The sequence below is a fragment of the Erinaceus europaeus genome, chromosome 14, assembly GCF_950295315.1.
Source record: "Erinaceus europaeus chromosome 14, mEriEur2.1, whole genome shotgun sequence".
Lineage (NCBI taxonomy): Eukaryota > Metazoa > Chordata > Mammalia > Eulipotyphla > Erinaceidae > Erinaceus > Erinaceus europaeus.
Genome location: NC_080175.1, coordinates 42,987,535 through 43,010,392, shown reverse-complemented (window position 1 = coordinate 43,010,392; position 22,858 = coordinate 42,987,535). Strand labels below are relative to the sequence as shown.

The window sequence follows — 22,858 nt, the reverse complement described above, 5'->3', positions numbered from 1 at the left end:
GGCTCCACAGAGAGACGTTGCAGCAAAATCACTTTAATGTCCTCAAGAAAGACTCTGAAACACTGGCAGGAGGGTTTGGTGGCTCACTTGCCCCCAAGAAGCAGCCCTGAAGCCTCATATCCACCCAGCAGTGTCCACATGCCCCAGCCTGGCAGGAAGGCCCCCTGGAGGTCTAAGTGGGAGAAGGTGGCTCCACTTCCTGCACATCCCAGTGATAGTGTCCGTGAAGGCTTGTCCTCCTGAGTGGAGCAAGGCCCCCAGGCTACTTCCCTGGTGCATGCAGGGGCTCTAGAACTCAGTCATCTTCTTGTGAGTGTCCGCCTTCCTCTGCTCCTGCTGCAGCCCTGCCTCCTGGGCCTGGAGTTGCCCCAGCTGCTGCTGGGCCCCTGCCAGCTTCTCCTTCAGCTGGGCAGCTGTCACGCTGTGCCTGGGGGTGGGGTAAGGGTGGTGTTCACTGTGGGATCCTGGGAGCTGTGACCACAGCCACCTGTGCTCAATTGCTTGTTCCTTAGGGTCCTCCTACCACCTCCACAGGGCAAGCTTCCAGGTGTCCCCAGCACAACCCCCTCTCCTACAAGACATCTGAAGGTGTTGGCCACCCTGGGGCCTACCCCCTGTCCTGGTGGGGCCCTCCACCTACCGGCCAGCGTTGCGGGCGAGAGCCTCCTGGATGCCCCGAATGTCCCGCTGGGTCTGATCAATTTTTTCCTGCGTGTGGAAGAGCCGGAGGCTCAGGTCCCGTTTGGTGCTCTTGCCAGCGTGGTACATTTCCTTGTTGCTCCTTTTTACTGGAGCTACCCTTGTCTCCAGGGTCCCCGAAGCCTGGCCTTGCAGCTTCTCGTTCAGGAAGTCGAACACGTCTCGAGGGGGCGGGCGGGCCCCAGGCCGGCCCACGCGCTGCCTGCACTTTGGAGGCCTGGTGTTGCCCACCTTGCAGCGCTTGGTCCTCTTCTGCAGAATCTCTGCACACTGGTCCAGAGACTTCCCCCGAGGCAGCACCACCGTGTGGATGGGTTCTACTCGGCCTTCGAGGTGTCGGCCCAGACCTGGGGGCACACGGGATGCTGTGGCTTCTGGCCTCTGCTGTGGGAGGCAGCCCCCTGCCCTGGCACAGCACACTCACCCTTGCCGAGCTCGTAGCCCATCTTGGCCAGGAGTCTGGAGCCAATGCCCCGGGTGTGAACCTCCCATCCGGCAAAGGCAGAGCTGCAGGGCCCACTGGGGTCGGTGCCAGGTTCCACCACTGCAGGGGGGCAAAAGGGTATGGCTTAGCTTCAGCAGACAGACTGGCCAAGGCTGGCCCAGAAGCTGAGTCTTGAGCCAGGGCCACAGTGCCTCACCCTTGGGCTGCCCAGGTTTGGGGCACACAGCAAAACATGGCAGTCTGCTCTGGCCCTCCCCCCCCCACACACACACATAACCAGGGCCTTTGCCTCACTCTTCTCGGTGGTGAGCTCTACCATTCCCAGGGAGAGCAGGCACAATGTCCTTTTCTGGACTCCTTCCTTCTCTTAGCAGAGACACAGGGCTTCCAAAACCACCAATTCAGAGGAGGGAGCATGACTGGACCAACCCTCTGGGAGGACTGGCTCTACTGACTGGCTCCTCATCCCAAAATTCTCTCACCACCCCCTGATATCTGGGCACAGACCCTCTTCCACCTGCCAGAAGTCGTCCCCCTCCATCTGCCAGCCACCCAGGACCAATACTGGAGCCACTGCTTCACCCAGAAGCCCTGCTCCCAGGCCTGCATCACATGGTACTGGGATCACACATGCACGCCCTGAGTACAGCTGGGTCTCTGGACCTGCCACAGGCACTTCCATCACCTTCTCATCTCTCTTCCTCCCAGAGCATCCAGGTGTCCCCCCACGCACAACTGTCCCTCTGCAGTGAACCCCATCCCAAGCACAACCTGCCCCACTGCACTCACATGCTCCCCACCAGCTGGCTAATGGGTCAGAGCCCCAGTAGCCAGGAGCCTTTCAGGGTCCCTGAAGCCTGTGCCATCCCTGGTCCCAACCTTGCTGGCTTCCAGGACTGCACTGTTGCCCTACCTCTAGCATAGCTTGAGTCACTGGTGTCACTGTCGGAGTCAGAGGACACTGTGGGCTCTGTGCGTAGTGGGGGCAGGATGCTGTCCCCTTCCACTACAGCCTCTTTCAGCAGTAGTGAGTCAAACTTGACCGTGTAGTAGCCGTTGTCCACGTCTGAAGCAGGAAAGAGGCCGCAGATTATCAGCACCAGAAGGGGGAAGGAGGCACACAACAGTGGGCAGTGAGGTGGGGCCAAGGTCAAAGCAGTCTTGGTCCTCCTGGGCCTCAGAATGGGGAGCCAATGGCCAAGCACAGCAAGCTAGGGGTTGCCTTGGGGAGCACTAGACAGCTTGGAGGCAGGGTCCCACAGGGAGCCACAGGCAGCCTTACCAGTGATCCGAGCTGGGTACCAGAGGCCATCCTGGTGCTTGGCCAGGCACGCAGAGCCAGCCTCCAGGGAGCTCAGGTCTGGGTCCTGGAAGGGGCGCAGCTCGTCCACAGAGACCACCTGGCCATGGGAGAACCTACAGAGAGGGCCAAGTGGGGCTGAACTCAGACTCAGGTCACAGGTGTTAACACACCCCAGAAGCCAGCCCACCTGCCTCCTGGAGTGTGAGTAATAAAGACACACTCTCAAGGAGACAGGTGGTGGTGTACCTAGTTCAGTGTGTACATATGCCACAATGCACAAGGACCTACAATGTTCAAGTCCCCAGTTCCCACCTGCAGGGGGGAAGCTTCACAAGTGGTGAAGCAGTGCTGCAAGTATCTGTCTTTCTCCCTATCTCCCCACTCCCCTCTTGATTTCTCTGTCTCTACCCAAATTATAAATAAACTTTTAAAATGTCAAAAAAAAATGTGTGTATGTACATACATGCAAGGAAACCCACCACAGACATTCCACACCCACACGTGTTCAAATACACACCAGCAAATACATAAGCACACACAACGTCCCTTTCACAGGAGTGTGGCTCCTCTCAGATACCCCTCCCTGCTCCCCTGCTTTCTGGACCAGACTAAGTGGGGCTGGAAGAGAGCTCTGTGACTGATAACCCACAGCCATTCCACCAAAAAGCAGCAGTTCACTAAAGCAGGTGTTGGAGGCTGATGTGTATGTGCTCACAATGATGAGTTGTCTCCAAACCAACAAAGAGAAGCAGTTATAAGAGTAGCAACTTGACTTTACACTCCAGCCAGTCAGTGAAATGAAAACCAACAGTGAAAGGGCGGGGTTGGGGGGGGGGAGAAGATTGAGCAAAGGAGACAGAAGAGGAAAAGATGAAGGAGCACACCAAGGCTGCACCACCTTCTAGCTTTGCCAAATAAAGACATAAGAAACTAGCCACATATCTTCTACTGCACCTACATGTCAAAGAGGAAACTGATTTAACCCTACAAACAACCGAGACCTGGTGCTGACTCCAGCGCAGAGCCAGTGCAGGCCAGAGCTGTCTTTCTAGGCCGGAATTAGTGTGTGTGTGTGGGGGGGGGGGGGGGCAGGAGCAGCAGGGTTTCTCAGTCACCTACTGTAGCTGAGCACAGATGGCCTCAGACACCACCCGCAGCGCACCAGCCAATTCCTCCCCAAACTTACCATCCTCAGGCAGGCGGGGCGCAGCCGAGGACCAAGGGGCCCCACACAGATTGCCCTGGACACTCAACGGAAGAGCAAACACGTTCAAAAGGAGGCCCAAGTCGAGAGGTAAGGGCTCTGTGTCCACCACCTATGTATGAGACCTTTCTAGGAGAATCCTTGGCAATGTTCAAAGCACAAGTTTTGGACGGTTGGGAAAGTGGCTGGTTCAGCTGTAGAGCCCATGCCTTGCATGCGAGAGGTCATGGGTTTGATCCCCAGCACTACAGGAAAACAACAAAGGCAAAAGGGGTGGAACTCCATGGCTAGTGGAGTACTGCTTTAGTGTTTTTCTCCCTTTTTCTCTCCCCTAAAAAAACTGAACTCAAAATCAAGCCAGAAAGTAGCCAGTGGTAAAAATGTATGTAATAAGGCCCTGGGCACATTCCCCAGTACTGCATTAAAAAAAAAAGGGAGGTGGGTAGGTGGTGGTGTACCAGGCTAAGCACATGCACGTACCACCAGCAAGGACAGGTTTCAAGCCTCTGCTCCCCACCGCAAGGGGGGGGGGGGTCATTTCCTGAATGGTGAAGTAGGTTGCTGTAGGAAGTCAATTTTCTTCCCCCTCATTATCTCCCCACCTCTCGATCTCTCTGTTCTGTCAAAAAGGGGGGAGGGGAAAATGGCCACCGGGAACAGTAGATTTGTGCTGCTGGCACTGAGCCCTAGCAATAACCCTGTCGACAATTAAAAAAAAGGTTTCGGGGGTTGGGCGGTAGTGCAGCGGGTTAAGTGCACATGGCGCGAAGCACAAGGACTGGCATAAGGATCCCAGTTTGAGCCCCCGGCCCCCCACCTGCAGGGGAGTTGCTTCACGGGCGGTGAAGCAGGTCTTCAGGTGTCTTTCTCTCCCCTTCTCTGTCTCCCCATCTCTCTCCATTTCTCTCTGTCCTATCCAACATCATCATCAATGGCAACATTAACAATAATGACAACAACAAGGGCAACCAAATGGGAAAGAAATGGCCTCCAGTAGTAGTGGATCCATGGTGCAGGCACCGAGACCCTGCAATAACCCTGGAGGCAGGAAGAAAGAATGAAAAAGAGAGAGAGAGAGAGAGAGAGAAAGGAAGGAAGGAAGGAAGGAAGGAAGGAAGGAAGGAAGGAAGGAAGAAGGAAGGAATGGGTTTGGTATATTCCTTAACCCAGCAAATGCTTCTTCTCTTTAAAGATTTATTTTATAAAAAATTGAGAGAGGGAGGACTTCACGAGAGACCAGAGTACCACTCTGGCATATGTGGCATGGTGAATGATGATGTTCTGGAGGACTTAGACAGCCAAGTTCCACACTCTATCAGATGAGCTGTTTCTCTGGCCCAGTTTTCTGTGTGGCGCCAGGAATGATTTGGCGCCTCACACATGTGCAATGCGGCTGAGCCATCTCCACAGCTTGATGTTCAGTCCTCTATTTTTTAGAGAGTGAGGTGAGGAGGAGGTAGATGGAGAGAGGAGACACAGCACAGAGCCACCCCATCATCCATGTAGCTCCCCCAATGCTGTCCACTGTCATTACTAACAGGAGCCAGGGCTCAGACCCAGGGCGTCATGATCAGCAGGGAGAGCTAACTCCTAAGTCCCTGCAGGTACCTCTAAAATACTGTTCTAGGGGTGTGGCCAGGGAGGCGGCACAAAGGCAGGAACACTGGCCTTCAAAGCGCAAAGTCCTGAGCTTGGTCCCCAGCATTTCAACCTATAAAAGCTCAGAGATGGAAAAAAAAAAAAAAAAAGAGAGAGAGAGATTCTAAACTATAATAATTACGGAGATAGCATAATGATTATGCAAAAAGACATTTATGCCTATGCTCTGAAGTCATAGGTTTAACCCCAGCACCACAAGCCAGAGCTGAGCAGTATCTGGCTAATATAGATATATAAGTATTTAGCCACAAGGATATTAAATGAATATGAATACTTTCAGAATTTCTAGCCATGGTATCCACAAAACGAGTTTAAAACTAAGAGAACGTGGTCCGGGAGGTGGCGCAGTGATAAAGCTTTGGACTCTCAAGCATGAGGTCCCGAGTTCAATCCCTGGCAGCACATGTGGCAGAGTGATGTCTGGTTCTTTCTCTCTCCTCCTATCTTTCTCATTAATAAATAAATAAAATCTTTAAAAAAACAAAAACTAAGAACAAACCTCTCAGCAGAATGTGAAAGAGCCCCTAGGAGGAGCCTCAGGAGCATGCATGTGTGTGATACACACACACACACACACACACGACACAGGAAAATCTAGAAACAAGTCAGAAAAGATGGACTAGGGATTTCCTACAGAAGAGAGTTTAATTTTATTTCCATACATTAAAAACCAATTTAGGGGGAGTTGGGCAGTAGCACAGTGGGTTAAGTGCATGCGGCACAAAACACAAGGATGGGCATAAGGATCCCAGTTCAAGCCCCCGGCTCCCCACCTGTGGGGGGGTTGCTTCACAAGCGGTGAGCAGGTCTGCAGGTGTCTGTCTCTCCCCCTCTGTCTTCCCCTCCTCTCTCCATTTCTCTCTGTCCTATCTAACAACGATGATGACATCAATAACAACAATAATAATTTCAATAACAACAATAACTATAACAACAATAAAAAAGACAACAAGGTCAACAAAAGGGAAAATAAATAAATAAATATAAAAAAATAAAAAAAAACAATTTAGGGCTGGGGAGACAGTGCAACAGTAGTATACAGGATTTGCATCTGACAGGTTCCAGGTTCAATCAGCATCGAGAGCCACAGTTAAGCAGTGCTCCGGTGAGAGGATAAAAAAGGGGGTAGAGGGGTTGTGTGGTGGCACAACTGGTTAAATGCATGTATTACCAGGCACAAGGACTAGGGTTCAATCCCCTGGTCCCCACCTGCAGGGGGGAAGCTTCATGAGTGGTGAAGCAGGCGTCTATCTACCCTCCCTCTCAATTTCTCTGTTCTATCAGACAAAATAAAGTTGCAGGGTTTTAAGGGGCAGGCCATTCGATACAGTGTGAGGACCTGGGTTTGAACCCCAGTGCCACATATGACCACTACAGCACCAGGGGAGGCTCCTTGCATGGTAAAGTAGTGCTGTGATATCTCTACCCAGCCCGTCTTTTGTCTTTGCTTCTCTACATAGCTGAATTAAAAGTATAAGGGGAAAAGGCTACTGACACTAAAAATTTTATTTTATTTACTTATTTAAATATTTTATTTATTTATTAATGAGAAAGATCAGAGGAGAGAAAGAACCAGACGTCACTCTGGTATATATGCTGCTGGAGATCAAACTCAGGACCTCATGCTTGAGAGTCCAATGCCCTATCCACAGCACCACCTCCCGGACCACTGAAAATTTTATTAATAAATCAATTTGATCACATACTTTATAACATTCACAGAAATATATTCCAGAATACATAAACATTTGAACTTGAAAATAAATATTTAGAACTAAAAAGAACATTCTGTGTTCCATCTATGGTCCAGAAACAGAAGCTGAATTCTCCCTATAGAAAACAAAAACTAAAAAATGGGCAAAATTGTCAAAATTCTCAGTGCTTGCCCCGGGTCTGTGACATTTCTAAACTAGTTCTGTTCTCTGTTGTGGCTTAATATCTCATAAATCTTCTCTCCAACTGTCTTAGCCAAAGAAAAACACTAAATACATTGTAAAATCTGAGCAGAGATGTCAGCAGCTACACACTAAGGGTAGGAGCAGGTAAGCTTTGCCATTTAGGTCCAGAAAACACACTAAGATAAAGCCAGGACTGGGAGGTGCCCACCTTGGAGGGCACACATACTCTTTCCTAGGCACAGGCTTGAGCACCATGCCTGGCACCACCAGGAGCCCCTGAGTGGGCTGCTGGGTCCCTTTTTCTCATACATGAAAACTCTGCTCTCTAGCCCTGAGCTATCTCCACCCCTGTTCCCTCCTTTTCTGTTTCTTTCTCTAAAATTTAAATTAAATTAATTTCTTGTGAAATTTAAAGGGGAATATTTTTCTAGCATGGTCCTAAGTGTGGGTCTTGTGGGCATGGGGTCCTGTGTTCAATTCCTGGTATTGCCTGTGTCAGAGTGGTGGTCTGGCTCTCCTCTCCTCTCTCAAATAAGTAAGTAAATAAGGCAGGGGAGACAGCATAGTGGTTATGCAAAGAGACTCTCATGCTTATGGCCAAAGTCCTGAAAGCACTGGAATTGCATATGCTGGTGACCCTGGGTGGGCAAAATAAACACATGAAATAAAACAAAATAAGAGAATTATTAGATGTTTTATTAAAGGTATTAAATGTTCGTTCTTGTTGTCTCTCATCAATAACTTAAAAAATTATACTTCTATTTATTTATTATTGGATAGAGACAAAAGTTGAAAGGGGAGGAGATAGAGAGGGAGAGAGACAGAAAGACACCCACAGCCCTGCTTTACCACTTATGAAGCGTTCCCCTGTAGGTGGGGACCAGGGGCTTGAACCTAGGTCTTTATGCACTGTAGTATGTCCTCTTAGCCAGGTGCGCCACCACCTGCCCCCTAGTAACTCTTTAGAGTTGGCAAGATAACTCACCTAGATAGCACATCTGACCCCAGAGCCTCAGGTATAAGTGTCTTTTTAAAAAAATATTTATTTATTTATTCCCTTTTGTTGCCCTTGTTTTATTGTTGTTGTTATTGATGTCGTTGTTGTTGGATAGGACAGAGAGAAATGGAGAGAGGAAGGGAAGATAGAGAGTGGGGAGAGATACATAGACACCTGCAGACCTGTTTCACCACTTGTGAAGCGACTCACCTGCAGGTGGGGAGCCGAGGGCTCCAACCTGGATCCTTATACCAGTCCTTCCGCTTTGTGCCATGTGCGTTTATCCCACTGCGCTACTGCCCAACTCCCTATAAGTGTCTTTTTGCAAACCATTATGCTGTCTCCCCAACCCTCTTTCCATCTCCCTCTCTCTCCTCCCCCTCTCAATTTCCCTCTGCCCAATCAAATCAAATCAAATCAATATTTTTTAAAGTAAGTATTTAGGGCAGGGGTAGATAACATAATGATTATGCAAAAAGACTTTCATTCCTGAGGCTCCAAAGTCCCAGGTTCAATCCCCCACACCACCATAAACCAGAACTGAACAGTGCTCTGGTAAAAAAATAAATAATAAGGAGTCAGGTGGTAGCGCAGTGGGTTAAGCGCACATGGTGCAAAGCGCAAGGAACCCGGTTCGAACTCTGGCTCCCCACCTGCAGGGGAGTCGCTTCAAAGGTGGTGAATCAGGGCTGCAGGTATCTATGTTTCTCTCCCTCTCTCTGTCTTCCCCTCCTCTCTCCACTTCTCTCTGTCCTATCCAACAACAACGACATCAATAACAACAACAATAATAACTACAACAATAAAAACAAGGGAATAAATATTTAAGATAATAATAATAATAAATATATATGTATATATTTTAAAAAAGAGGTCTTAGGTCTAGGTCTTAGATTAAAGAATTTCATTCATGAGGCACTTAGGTCCCAGGTTCAATCCCCAGCACCACCATAACCTAGAGTTGAACAGTGCTCTGGTATTTCTCTTTGTATCCTTCTCTATGAATCTCTCTCACATTAATTTAAAAAGTAAACTCATACATACCTAACACCAGAATCCAAAGAAAAAAATCAAGGGATGAGAAAGACACTTATACAATCATATATATACATATGATTTATATTTCAATTATTAATTAGGAAGTGAGAGAGAAAATGAACCAGACATCACTCTGGAACATGTGTTGCCAAGGACTGAACTCTGGACCCTGCTTGAGAGTCTAATGCTTCATCTGCTGTGCCATGACACTTAACAATCTTAAGCAGAGACTCAGTGCTAGATTACAATAATGGACATGAAATTCAGGCAAAAGATCATAAAGAAAGACCCCCACCTACTGGGGGGAGATGTTTCATGACTGGTGAAGCAGTTCTGCAGGTCTGTCTGTCTCCACTCCCCCACTCCCCAATTTCTCTCTGACCTATCAAATAAAATAGAAAAGAAAGCTAGTACTTGAACAACACAACATACCAACAAGGCCTACAGACAGTTACATAACAGCTCCCCAATTAACAGCAGCAGAATACACTTCCCGCTCAAGTGCACATGAAGTATTTCCCCAGGATAGATACCATATGCTGGATCACATGACATGTCTCAATAAATTTTAAAAGCTGAGATCATACAGAGCACCATTGGCAAGCATAACCAGAAGAAAATAAGAAGTCAGTAATAGAAGAGACTCTGGAAATTAAAGCAGTGCATGCTTAGTCAATGATTTAGTGAGAAAGGGAATTAGAAAATATTTTTGAGTGACTGAGGTGGGGGAGGCCCAATGGATAAAGCACAGGACTTGCAGGTGTGAGGCTCTGGGTTTTTTCCAGGGAATATGCCATATGCCAGAGTGCATATGCCAGAGTGTTGCTCTGGTCCTCTTTCTCCTTTCCAAATCTGTTTTTTTGTTTGTTTTAAAGGAAAGAAAGACAGTTAAGTGACCTGGGAGGTAGTGCAGTGGATTAAGCTTTGGGCCCTTAGCAAAAGGTCCCAAGTTTGACCTCTAGCATTACAAATGTCAGAGTGGTACTCTGGTTCTCTCTTTCTCCTTCATGTGTGGGCGCCCGCGCACACACAATTATAAAAGAGAAAATGCTGGGTGCGGGTATAGCATAATGGTTATGCAAAGAGACTTTCATGCCTGAGGCACTCGAGTCCCAGGTTCAATTCCCCACACTGCTATAAGCCAGAGCTGAGCTGTGCGCTGGTTAAAAAACAATAAATAAAATAAAGTAAACTAAAATAAAATAAAATAACAAAGGAGGAAATGCTCAAATTTCTAAGATCAGGAAGGAAAGTTGAAACATTACTATTGACAGGAAAAAAAATTGCAAGAGCACAGTTACACGTCTATGCCAAAAGGGCAAATTGGAAAATTCCCCAAAACACTAAAATTAACAAAACTGACTGAAGGAGAAACAAAACAAAACAACAACAAAAAGTCAGAATTGGATCCATTTCTACTCACCAGGTAGAGTGCATGCCTTACTGTGCATGAGTCCATGGCACCGTATGGGAGCACCACAGAAGGCGCCAAGGGAGCTCTGTGGATGGTGCAGTAGTGTGGTGGTGTCTTTCCTCTCTTTCTTAAAAAATAGAAAGTTGGGGGTAGGGCGGTGGCGCAACGCAGTGGGTTAAGCGCATGTGGCGCAAAGCGCAAGGACCAGTGTAAGGATCCCGGTTTGAGCCCCCGGCTCCCCACCTGCAGGGAAGTCGCTTCACAGGCAGTGAAGCAGGTCTGCAGGTGTCTGTCTTTCTCTCCCCCTCTCTGTCTTCCCCTCCTCTCTCCATTTCTCTCTGTCCTATCCAACAACGAACAACATCAACAATGGCAATAATAATAACCACAACGAGGCTACAACAACAAGGGCAACAAAAGGGGGAAAAATGGCCTCCAGGAGCGGTGGAGTCATGGTACAGGCACCCAGCCCAGCAATAACCCTGAAGGAAAAAAAAAAAAAAGAAAGTTGTGCCAGAGACTACTTAGTAGTATGCACATATATGAGGGTCTGGGTTTACTTCCTATTTCCTCATGAAAAAAATAATAAGCTAAAGAAAGAAAGAGGCTGAGGAGACAGCAAATGGTTCTGCAAGACTCTCATGCCTGAGGTTCTGAGGTTCCAGGTTCAATCCCTAGCACCACTAGAAGCCAGAGTTGAGCAGTGCTCTGGTCTCTCTCCCTCCATCCCTTGGTATCTTTCTCTCATTAAAATAAAACATTAAAAATGAATAAAAAAAAGTGAACAGAATCATAATGTAAATAGAAATTGAGTCACTAAGCAGTCTCCAACAACTACAAAAGAAGTCAAGGATTGGGAAGTCGGGTGGTAGTGCAGGGGTTAAGCGCACGTGGCACGAAGTGCAAGGACCCTGGTTCAAGCCCCTGGCTCCCCACCTCAGGGCGGTGAAGCAGATCTGCAGGTGTCTATCCTTCTTTCCCCCTCTGTCTTACCCTCCTCTCTCCATTTTTCTCTGTCCTATGTAAAAATGACATCAATAACAACAACAACAACAAAACCAAGGGCAACAAAAGGGAAAATAAATAAATATTTTAAAAAGTCCAGAATTGGACTTCTATAATTATAATTAATATTAATTATATTAATTATAATTATATATAATTATATAATTAAAATTAATTATAATTCTAGTGAATTCTTATAAAAGAATTATCTCCAAACTATTGCCCCCAAAACTGGAAAATTGGGACAGGAAAGAGCTCACCCAGTAGGGGGCACACTCTGTCATGCCTGGAGGTCTGGGCACCACAGGGCAGCACGGTACCAGTGGAAGCTTTGTAAACAGTGGAATGTGGTGGTGTTGTTCCTCCTCTTCTCCCTCTCTCTCTCCAACTCTATTTGAATAAAAGGAAGAAAAAAGTCCATTGGGAGGGGTACAATAACAGGTTCTGGTGTCTCTCTGTACTGTTCTCTGTATCTCTCTCATTAAAATAAATTAAATTCACTGCACTATCTCCCAGGCTGCTTAAATACTTTTTGAAAACTAGGCTGTCACCTTTTCAGGATGAACAAGTTTTTTTTTTGTTTGTTTGTTTTTTACCAGAGCACTGCTCAACTCTGGCTTATGGTGTTGTGGGGGATTCAACCTGGGATTTTGGAGCCTGAGGCATGAAAGTCTGTTTGCACAGCCATTATGCTATCGACCCTTGCCCAAAGGATGAACAAGAACCAATTCATAATTTTGGAAACTAAGTCAATGAAGCAGAAAAAATCGTTCTATTTGCTTTTCTTACATGAACTGTGCCCTGGTAGCTAAAGCATATATGAGAAAAGGCAACTCCTTGTAACATTCCACCTAGTGAGAGACAACAAACTGAAAGAATGAGAAAAGCTTCCTTGTTACCCCCGCTGTTCAGTGGAGCTGGGGGGGGTGGTCACCAGGGGCTGCCAACTTCACAAAAGAAACACAGCCCATCAGAAAACTCCTGGTAAAGAAACAGCACAGAGAGTCTTCCCAAAAGGGGTGACCTGAGGGTGATCACGTCCCTGGGTACTGCTGCCACTTGAGGCAATTCAGAGTCCCTGTCCTTCAACTGAGTAGAGCTAGAGACAGGAAGGCCTGGAAGGTGCACACAGCCAGATTCAGACATATCAACTACACCATCTCACCACAGATACGCTTGAGTCAAAGGGGGGAAAAATGCAAGGAAGTGATTACCAGAAGTGTGGGGACAGTGGTTATCTGGAAGGAAGGAAAAGGCTGTGCTTGGGTTAAGGTACAAGGAGGGGCATTTAGGGTGGTTGGCAAAAGTGTACACCCCCCTGTTATTTATGAATTAAGGATCACTCTCACACATATGGGGGTTGAGCTGCAAACCTCATGCTTGAGGGTCCAATATTTAACCCACTGTGCCACCTCCTTGGCTGTTAAGAGTTTGTGTTTTTCTTTAGCAATCTTTATTTATTTATTGGATAGAGACAGCCAGAAACTGAGAGGGAAGGGGGTGGTAGAAAGGGAGAGAGACAGAGAGACACCTGCAGCACTGCCTCACCACTCTCTGAGTTCTCCCCCTGCAGGTGGAATCTGGGGGCTTGAACCTGGGTCCTTGTACATTGTAGCATGTGAGCTCACCCAGGTGTGCTACCAACCAGCCCCCAAGTAGTTTTTATTTATTTATTTATTATTTATTTATCTATTCCCTTTTATTGTCCTTGTTTTATTGTTGTAGTTATTGTTGTTGTTGTTGATGTCGTTGTTGGACAGGACTGAGAGAAATGGAGAGAGGAGAGAAAAGGAGAGAAGGGGAGAGAAAGACAGACACCTGCAGACCTGCTTCACCATCTGTGAAGGGACTCCCCTGCAGGTGGGGAGTCGGTGGCTCGAACTGGGTGTCCTTACGCTGGTCCTTGCACTTTGCGCCATGTGCGCTTAACCCACTGCGCTACCATCCTACTCCCAGTTTTTTTTTTTAAGATCTAATATATCTGTCTAGATAGATAAATAGATGGATAATGAAAGAGACCACAGTACTATAACTTAATTCAATGTACTGGGGGCTGGGCTCAAAGCTGGGCTGCTCTCACAGCAAATCAATCATCTAAGTGAGCTATTAGGGTGAGGGGTGTGGGCAGAAAAAGAACCAGAGCATCACTGACATATGGAATGCAGGTGGTTGAACTAAGGACTTCACACTTGAGAGTCCAAGGTATCAACTACTATGCCACCTTCTGACCCGAATACTGCAGTTTGAGCGGTGATTACTAGGATGTTATAGCAACTCACTATATTATGTATTTACTTCCCACATATGATTTTAACAAGATAAAAATAAGTTATTATGTGCTTACAATACATCAAGTACTACTCTAAATCCTTTGCACATATTAATACCCTCCATTCTCCCAACAACTATAAAAGATTCCATCTACATTTTAGTAGAAAAACTTAAAAATAGAGAGATGGGGCCAGTGGTGGCATTTCTGGTAGCACGCAGGCATTGCCATGCTCAAGGACCCAAGTTCAACCCTCCCGCCCCCACCTAGAGGGGGAAGCTTCATTGTGGAGAAGCAGTGCTGTAGGTGTCTGTCTCTTTCCCATTCTATCTCCCCCAACCCTCAACTTATCTGTTTCTATCCAATAATAAAGGATCTTAAATGTTTTTCTTTAAAAAAAAATTGAAAGCCAGAAAGCGAACATTTCATGAAAGCACAAACACATACACACAATACTTATATAGATTCCATAGATTAGTTCTGTAAAGAACAAGAAAGTAGGGAGTCTGGCGGTAGGGCAGCGCGTTAAGCGCACGTGGCACGAAGCACACGAAGCACAAGAACCGGGTAAGGATCCCAGTTCGAGCCCCCGGCTCCCCACCTGCAGGGGAGTCACTTCACAGGTGGTGAAGCAGGTCTGCAGGTGCCTCTCTTTCTCTCCTCCTCTGTCTTCCCCTCCTCTCTCCATTTCTCTCTGTCTTATCCAACAACGACATCAACAACAATAGCTACAACAACAATAAAAAAAACAAGGGCAACAAAAAGGAAATAAATAAATAAATATTAAAAAAAAAAAGAACTCCATGTCACTGTCCATGGTTTCTTGTATGTCTGAAAACCTCCACAATAAAGGCACTGGAAAATCAAACTGCCGGTGGGTGAGCCTGTACTTCTGGATCTACGTGAAGAACAGCGTAGAAAGTGAGTGGTCCTGAAGGTGGTGCAGTGGCTAAAGCATTGAACTCTTCAAGCACGGGTCCTGAGTTCAATCCCCGGCTGCACCTGTACCAGAGTGATGTCTGGCTCTTTCTCACTCTCCTCCTACCTTCCTAAAAAATAAGTAAAAAACGAAGAAGAAAGAAGCAGAAGTACAACAACGTAGTGACGAACCCGCGTGGCCCGCAGTGCTGTCCGTCAGCCCTCTGCACCCATCCCACACCCGCCCGTAAACCCCGGTTCTTCCAGGCCGGGCCCAGGGCTTTACCTGCAGTTCTCCTTGAAGCGACACTTGCCCTCCAGGAAGAACGGGCAGGGCTTCAGGGACTTGTGGGTGGGGTACAGGTAGAGCACCCGGACTCCCGCCGAGCCATCCTCCGCCTCCTCGGTGCCCACGATCATGGCGTTGTGGTACTCCAGGGTGCCCCAGGAGCTGTAGTAGGGCGCGTTCACTTTCTGCCCGCTCAGCTCGTCCGCGTCCTCCTCGTCCTCCCCCTCTTCCTCTGCCGGCGCGGGGTCACGGGGCTGCGGTCCGGCCTCTGGCTCAGGAGCCGGCTCTGCGCCGTCCCCGGGGGCGGCATCCGCAGGGGCCTTCGGGGACTCCAGGTCTCTGGCCCCGTCGAGCGCGGCCAGCAGCTTGCTCTTCTGGACTGACACCAGGCTGGCCTCCGTGAGCTCGATCAACTCCTTCAGGTCCCCCTGCAGCTGGCGCAGGTCGGCCAGCTCGGCGGGGTCCAGGCCGGTGCCCAGGGCCAGCTCCACCTGCCGCAGCTGCGCGCCATAGGTGAGGAGGGCGGCCTGCAGGCTCTCCTCGTCCATCCTGGGCGCGGCCGAGCTTCCGTACGGCGCCAGGTGAGCCCGCCCCGGCCTGGCAGCGCCCCCCGACACCGGGCACCGGGGACAGGAGCCACCGGGCTAGGCCGCCGCCCCGCCCCCGGTCCCGCCCCCGTCCGCCAGTTCTGGCCGGGCCCCTGGAAACCCGACTCAGCAGAGCCCCAGGGTTCGCATTGACAACCCGACCGCGGCTCCCTGAACCCTGAAGCCACCGGCGTGCGGAGCCGCCAGCCTCACAAACTAGAGCGACCCGGCGTCTCTTTCCGCCCTGGAAGCCGACAGGCACTTCCGCCCTGCTCCAGGGCCGCCGGAAGTACCCTCTGGCGCAGGCGCCGCCGGGAAGCCTCTGCACAGCTGTCGGGACTGCTGCCCAGCGTCCCGTCAGGCGCTGCGCGGGGTCAGCGCGGGGTCAGCGGGGTCAGGCACACTGAAGCCGGGGGCCTCCGAGGTCGGGAGGCGCAGGTACGGTTGCTGCCGGGGGCTCGCCGGGACCTGTGCTGGGTTGCTAGGTGCTCAGGAACCCGCGGCAGGGTGATCCCGCGGTTGGGTTACAGCTGCTTTGGCCTCCTGTGCCGAAGGCCCGGTTTTGTATGTTGGGGGGTGTTGCAGGCCTCAGGGCCTTCCGCACCCGTTTCTACACGTGGGGTGTCTGGGGGACCTCTCTGGGTGGTGCAGAGCCAGCTGGTGGGAATGAGGCCGGGAAGGAGCTTGCCTTCCCGATGCAGGAGGCAGGAGCAGTCGCGACACCCGACTTGGACCCGGGGAGGTTGAGCTTACGCCCTGAGCCTAATGACTTTGAGATGAGGGTCAATTGGGGAAGGCAGCAAAAGGCGAGGAAAGGAAGGAAGCAGGAGGAGCCCCAGCCTTTGATCCTGGCTGGAAACTGGGGTGAAGGCTGTGGCGTCACACGGGCAGACCCAGGACACCCCGAGGCTGTAATGTTGGAAGCTTTGTTTATTTATTCTGGGCAGACCCAGCCAGACTCGCGTCCAGAGGAGACTGAACCCTGAGCTCAGTGGCGCTGGCCTTCCCATAGTCACTCAGAGCAGCAAACTTTAACTTAGCAGGCTACTCTTTTTTCTTTTCTTTTCTTTTTCTTTTTTTCTTTTTTTGCCTCCAGGTTTACCGCTGGCACTATGAATCCGGTGCTCTTGGCGGATAAGACAGAAATTGATAGAGGAGGGGCATATAGGGAGAGAGAAGGATAGAAATCTGCAGACCTGCTTCATCGCTCCTGAAGCGGACCCCTTGCAAGTAGGGGATGCAGAGGGGGCTTGAACCCGGATTATTGCGCAGGGCCTAGCGCTTAGGACTAAGTGCGTTTAACTCATTGTCCCAGAGCTCAGCCGATTACTTTTTCTCTTTTCTTTTCTTTTCTTTCTTTCTCTCGATTACTTTTGCTTTTCTCTTCTTTTCTTTTCTTTCTTCCTTCCTTTCTTTCTTTACCAGAGCACTGCTCGGCTCTGGTTTATGGTGGAGCAGGGGGGATTGAACCTGGGACTTTGGAGCCTCAGGCATGGGAGTCTGTTTGCATAACCATTATGCTATCTACCCATGCCCCATTACTTTTTCTTTTGCATATACAGAGTCTAACTTGTTTAGGTTCTCAGTAGACTCTTGGGCAGAAAGAGATTATTATTTTTTTTCCCCTTTAATAAAGGGTGGATAAGAGGGTACAGTTCCATACAGTTCCCACCACCAGAGTTTCGTATCCCATCCCCTCCATTGGAAGGTTTCCTACTCTTTATTTCTCTGGGAGTATGGACCCAGGATCATTATGGGGTGCAGAAGGTGGGAGGTCTGTCTTCTGTAATTGCTTCTCTGCTGGACATGGCCATTGGCAAAGGAGCGGATTCTAAGGCCCCCAACCAAGGCCACTCTGATGATGGCAGAAGAAAGCCTTGCTTATGCTGAGAGCAGCGGAAGATGGCTGCCAACTGTATTTTTCTTTAAGAAGTGAATCCTTGCTTTTCTCTTTAAAAGATAAACCTTGCTTGCCTAACAGGGGCACCCTATGACCAATCTCTCAGCTCCAGAGCAGGATGTACACACTGCTGTCTGGCCTGTACAAATACATGTTTCAGAAGGACGAGTATTGCATCCTCATCTTGGGCCTGGACAATGCTGGGAAGACAGTAAGTGCTTCCCCAGTTCCTCTCCACTTGCTCAGTTCTTAAGTCCTAAACCTGGCACCGGTTTAAGTCTTAATTTCTTTTTTTTTTTTAATTATTTATTTTTCCTTTTGTTGCCCTTTTTTTTAATTGTTGTAGTTATTGTTTTTGATGTTGTCATCATTGTTGGATAGGACAGAGAGAAATGGAGAGAGGAGGGAGAGAGAAAGAGAGACACCTGCAGATCTGCTTCACCGCTTGTGAAGTGACTCCCCTGCATGTGCACTTAACCCACTGAGCTACCACCTGACCCCCTACATCTTAATTTCTAACCTTTTTTACTGGCAAGCGCCATTTGGATATTTACAAGACCATTCTCGGATCACACACAGTTACTAACTTAAACATTAGCATGAGTTCGCTTGTTTGTGCAATACAGATTATTGATAAGCAAAAACTTGCCTAAATAAATAAATAAGCCAGATGGTTTCTGAGACTTTGAGAGACCTCTGGAGGTTATCTGTGAGGGTGTACAGTGAACATTGGTGGTGGGTGCAGTGTGGAACTATACCCCATAGTGTTTTTTTTTAACATTTTTATTATATTTATTTATTTTCCCTTTTGTTGCCCTTGTTGTTTTATTGTTGTAGTTATTATTGTTTTTTAAAATATTTTATTTATTCAAGAGAAAGATAGGAGGAGAGAAAAAGAACCAGATATCCTCTGGTACATGTGCTGCTGGGGATTGAACTCAGGACCTCATGCTTGAGAATCCAATGCGCCACCTCCCGGACCACTATTATTGTTGTTGTGATTGATGTTGTTGTTGTTGGATAGGACAGAGGGAAATGGAGAGAGGAGGGGAAGACAGAGATGGGGAGAGAAAGACAGACACCTGCAGACCTGCTTCACTGCCTGCTTCACTGCCTGCTTCACTGCCTCTGCAGGTGGGGAGGTGGGAACTCGAAGCTGTTGGGAGTCTGGTGGTAGGTAGTGCAGCGGGGTTAAGCGCATGTGGCGCAAAGCGAAAGGACCGGTGGAAAGAATCCAGTTTGAGCCCCTGGCTCCCTACCTGCAGGGGAGTCACTTCACAAGCAGTGAAGCAGGTCTGCAGGTGTCTCTCTTTCTCTCCCCCTCTGTCTTCCCCTCCTCTCTCCATTTCTCTCTGTCCTATACAACAACGATGACATCAATCACAGCAACAATAATAAATACAACAATAAAACAACAAGGGCAACAAAAGAGAATAAATAAAGTAAAGCTGTTCTGGGGGTGGGATGGGGGGGTTTGTAAATAGGGTTTGTAAAATAGATTTGTTCTCGCCCCATGAGCTATGTGTCTCCTTCTCTCCTCAGACCTTCTTGGAGCAGTCCAAAACCCGCTTTAACAAGAACTACAAAGGAATGAGTCTCTCCAAAATCACCACCACCGTGGGTCTTAACAGTAAGGGGGTCTACTGTGGCTGGGTGCGTGGGGTCGGGGTACAGATGCCTGAGGTTTCTGCTCCAGCTCTGATGAGCCCTGAGATCAAGGGGAGCTGGACACTGCTGTTGGGGTCACAGCCTCCCCGCATTCTTCTCTCCCCAGTCGGCACTGTGGATGTGGGGAAGGCACGGCTCATGTTCTGGGACTTAGGGGGCCAGGAGGAGCTGCAGTCTCTGTGGGACAAGGTAAGAGGGACCCCACCAATGCTCTTTCCTCTGCTCAGCGTGTACTTGCTCCTGCTGTGCTCCTTTGTTCTTCAGCTGCTTTGTTCTTCACACACACACACACACACACACACACACACACACACACACTCTGTCCCAGGTTCCAGCATGAGGACACACTGAGTTCCTCACGTTGCACATCACCACAGGACAGAGGCTGATGGAACTGTGCGGGAGAGGAGGCTCAGAGTCACTGTGATTTCACCAGGAACCAAGCATCCCCTGTAGTGAGCTCTCCACCAGGGAAGCCACAGCACCACCTTCTCTCCTTATGGACACTGGACAGTTCTGTGGCCCTGGTGCAGTGTACCCTCCCCCCCCCAACGCTTCATCTCCCCCTGTACCAGATAAGTGGGGAGTGAGAGGATCCTCTCCTTAGGCAGCGCTTTCTGGTGGCCTACTGTGGCAACTTTGTGTGAATAGCATGGGGGCACAGACTTCTCCTTGTCACTTGTTGGCACCCTGTTTGTTTAGAACTGATTTCTGTTATGACTCCAGATCAGGAATTTGTCACCTTTCCCTATCCCCCTTCCACACACCCCAAAGTGTTCCTCCTGCCTTGATTTCCAGCCCAGAGGGCAGCTTTTATTCTATTATAGGTCACAGCAGTAGAATGGACAGCAGAGCATCCTGGGGGTCAACCCTGGTACTCAAATGCCCTGTCCTGTAGGGGACTGGCACCACACCCTTGTGTGATCAGCACCAGGCTAGCTGGGCACTTTAATGGCTGGCAGACACTGCCTGCTTCCTGTGCCCCGTGTCCAGTGCTTGCATCAACATGTCTCTGATGCCAGCAATGGACCACACATGTCTGCCCACATGGGGTAGAAGAGAAATTAAGATGGAAGAAAGGGAAAAAGAGACAGCCTAGCACTGCTTAACTACTTGTGAAGCTTCTCCCCATGCAAATGGGAACCAGGGGCTTGAACCTAGGTCCCTTGCACATGGTAACATGTGCACTCAATCAGGTGTGCCACCACTTTCTCCTCTGCCTGTCATCATCCCCAGCCACAGTGGCACCACCTGCCATCAGGTGAGCAACCTGTCTTCCTGCTGCCCCTGCAGGGCCATCACCCATGTCCTCAGGGTTTGACGGTAGCTCTGACCTCTGTGGTCTTGGTGCCTGATCTCTGTGGCCAAAACCCATTAGCACAGCTGGTGTGGGTGGGGGTAGGGGACCTGCTGCCCTCAGGAGCCCCAAAGGCTGCACGGTGACTCTCTTGCTCTGTGCCCAGTGTCCCCATCCTATAGGCTCACACACCTCAGCAATACCTGCTGACATTGGGACTCAGACTCTCAGACTGCTGGCCTAGAGCTCCTGTGCCTCCCCCCCCCCCCCCCCCAGCACACAAGCTTATGTTGTGGGTAGGGCTCCCCTAGCTGCCAGGCCTTTGATTTCTGGGGTTTCCCCCTCTGGAGTGTGTCCCCGGCACCTTGAGCCTACGAACCACAGCCTCGCCTGCCTGGTCAGCAGCCTGCTGGTCAGCGTCAGACCCTTTGAGCCACATGGCTGTGCCAAGATTCTGGGTTCTTGTGATGGGAGCAGAGCTAGCAGGACCCCTGGACAAACCCTTCCTGTTCCCATCTGCTTGGGGTAGGCACTCAAATCTACAGTTCCATCCCCTGTCCCCACACCATGACTGTCTTGCTCCAAAGGTTCTAAGTTCCTCAGCCACCATACCTCCCCTTGGACTCAGGTTAAGTTTGGGGCCCTGTGATACTGTGACTTGGGCCAGCATAGAGCTGGCCCCACCCATCCTGCAGCCCCTACAGAGGGCCATTAGGGTGCTGGCTTGGTCCTGGACACTGCCGTCATGTGCATCAGACAGAGCTGCCTGAACGAGGCATTGGCCTCAACCCTTGGTATTGACACACCCACTATGCTTGCCGTCCATGGTACCCAAGCTCTGTCTTTCACTCCTGCCATAAAGCTAGCAATCTTGAGGCACAGCACCTGGGAAAGGGCTGGGCAGTAGTCACCCCTAAAAGGGCCTGGGGTTACATTTCCACCCCCTCCCCACGTCCATACACCAAAGTCTGGTGCCGCACCTGGGCAGGTTCCCTGTGCTCAGTTGGCCCTCTCTGCCCCCCCCCCCCAGTACTATGCAGAGTGTCACGGTGTCATCTATGTCATCGACTCCACAGATGAGGAGAGACTGTCGGAATCCAAGAGAGCATTTGGTGGGTTCAGGCTGGCTGGGCCCGGGGGGGGAGGGGAGAGGTTTGGCTGGTCGGGTTGTCCCATGCACCCTGGCCCCATGCCAGCAGGAGGTGCTCAGGTGCCTCCTCTGCCCTCCCTAGAGAAGATGGTCACAAGTGAGGCTCTGGACGGCGTCCCCATCCTGGTGCTGGCCAACAAGCAGGATGTGCAGGTGAACCCTACACTGCCCCCCATCCCCAATGTGACTCTACCTCCTCACTGCCAGGATGGGGCTGCCTGTTCCAGGGGAGGCCATCACTTTAGCAGCAAACCCCAAACCCTATCTTGTTCTCATGCAGCTCCCAGGCCTGCAGTTGGTCCACACACACATATAGGGTGGCCTTCTCTCCACTGGAGGGCAGCTGTATCCTGGTCTTCCCTCAGGCTCTGTCTTCCTTTGTTGGGTGGGGAACCCCAGCTCATCCACACTTGGGGCAGCGGCATGACTCACCCAGGACCTGGGGCAGCAGGAGGTTCCAGACATGGCAGTCTGCTTTGTCTGCCTGGTGACCCTTCATGACACCACTTTGTACGGCAGTGATCTCTGGGCATTCTGAGGGCAGGGCACATCTTTCTCTCTGGCCTGTCCACCTGTCCCTCTTTGGAGATAAGCCCACTGCTTTGCACTCCTTGAGTAGCTGTCAAGCTCAGGTGCTGCCCCATGGAGGGGTCCTGCCTCATTGCTTGCCTCCCCACAGACGTGCCTCTCTATCCCTGACATCAAGACTGCCTTCAGTGACTGCACCTCTAAGATCGGTCGGCGGGACTGCCTCACCCAGGCCTGCTCAGCCCTCACGGGGTGAGTGAGTGTGGGCTGGGGTGTGCGACCCCTGCCCCCCACACACACACACCCTGCCCTCAATGCATGCTGTCTCCACAGCCAGGGGGTGCGTGAAGGCATCGAGTGGATGGTGAAGTGTGTCGTACGGAACGTGCACCGGCCACCTCGGCAGAGGGACATCACGTAGGCCAGCTGCACCCAGAACTGCAGGAGCTTCCAGCCTGCCCTGCACCCCAGCCTGGGGGTGGGTGGGATGCACTTTCCCTACTGGGTTTTTCATTTGCTTTAATTTTTCTCTTAAGACAAAACTTTTCTGTGTTTGGTAGTGTGTAGCTATCCAGGAGCTTCTGTGAAGG

At 49.9% G+C, this 22,858-nt stretch overlaps 2 protein-coding genes across 7 annotated transcripts; one reads left to right on the top strand and one right to left on the bottom strand.

The window, feature by feature from the left end:
* Window positions 1-16: 16 nt before the first annotated feature.
* Window positions 17-15,970, bottom strand: ZGPAT (zinc finger CCCH-type and G-patch domain containing). The gene is made up of 6 exons (XM_007524429.3): window positions 15,136-15,970; window positions 2,427-2,560; window positions 2,058-2,210; window positions 1,124-1,243; window positions 641-1,046; window positions 17-427 (listed from the first exon to the last, which is right to left on the bottom strand). Exons 1-6 carry the CDS (start codon window positions 15,684-15,686, stop codon window positions 289-291), a joined length of 1,503 nt encoding a protein of 500 aa, XP_007524491.1. The 5' UTR covers window positions 15,687-15,970; the 3' UTR covers window positions 17-288.
* Window positions 726-22,827, top strand: ARFRP1 (ADP ribosylation factor related protein 1). 6 transcript variants are annotated; one of them, XM_060171640.1, is made up of 8 exons: window positions 726-735; window positions 17,685-17,836; window positions 19,168-19,255; window positions 19,400-19,482; window positions 21,621-21,702; window positions 21,823-21,893; window positions 22,420-22,520; window positions 22,602-22,827. In XM_060171640.1, exons 2-8 carry the CDS (start codon window positions 17,744-17,746, stop codon window positions 22,687-22,689), a joined length of 606 nt encoding a protein of 201 aa, XP_060027623.1. In that variant the 5' UTR covers window positions 726-735; window positions 17,685-17,743; the 3' UTR covers window positions 22,690-22,827. The 6 variants fall into 6 exon arrangements, 5 of the variants coding, with proteins under 5 accessions (XP_060027623.1, XP_016044215.1, XP_060027624.1 ...); XM_016188729.2 differs by lacking the exon at window positions 726-735 and adding an exon at window positions 16,041-16,163; XM_016188731.2 differs by lacking the exon at window positions 726-735 and adding an exon at window positions 16,044-16,163 and having other exon boundaries at window positions 17,732-17,836.
* Window positions 22,828-22,858: the final 31 nt, after the last annotated feature.

What these genes read in the sequence shown, in the direction of transcription:
- ZGPAT (XM_007524429.3), bottom strand. Translation starts at nt 15,686, where the DNA reads ATGGACGAGGAGAGCCTGCAGGCCGCCCTCCTCACCTATGGCGCGCAG. An exon ending in GTACCCAGCTCGGATCACTG is followed by an intron (nt 2,211 to 2,426) that starts GTAAGGCTGCCT and finishes TTCCTGCTTCAG; the next exon opens with ACGTGGACAACGGCTACTAC. An exon ending in GGGCTACGAGCTCGGCAAGG is followed by an intron (nt 1,047 to 1,123) that starts GTGAGTGTGCTG and finishes GTGTGCCCCCAG; the next exon opens with GTCTGGGCCGACACCTCGAA.
- ARFRP1 (XM_060171640.1), top strand. Translation starts at nt 17,744, where the DNA reads ATGTACACACTGCTGTCTGGCCTGTACAAATACATGTTTCAGAAGGAC. An exon ending in CACCACCGTGGGTCTTAACA is followed by an intron (nt 19,256 to 19,399) that starts GTAAGGGGGTCT and finishes TTCTCTCCCCAG; the next exon opens with TCGGCACTGTGGATGTGGGG. An exon ending in GCCTGCTCAGCCCTCACGGG is followed by an intron (nt 22,521 to 22,601) that starts GTGAGTGAGTGT and finishes CTGTCTCCACAG; the next exon opens with CCAGGGGGTGCGTGAAGGCA.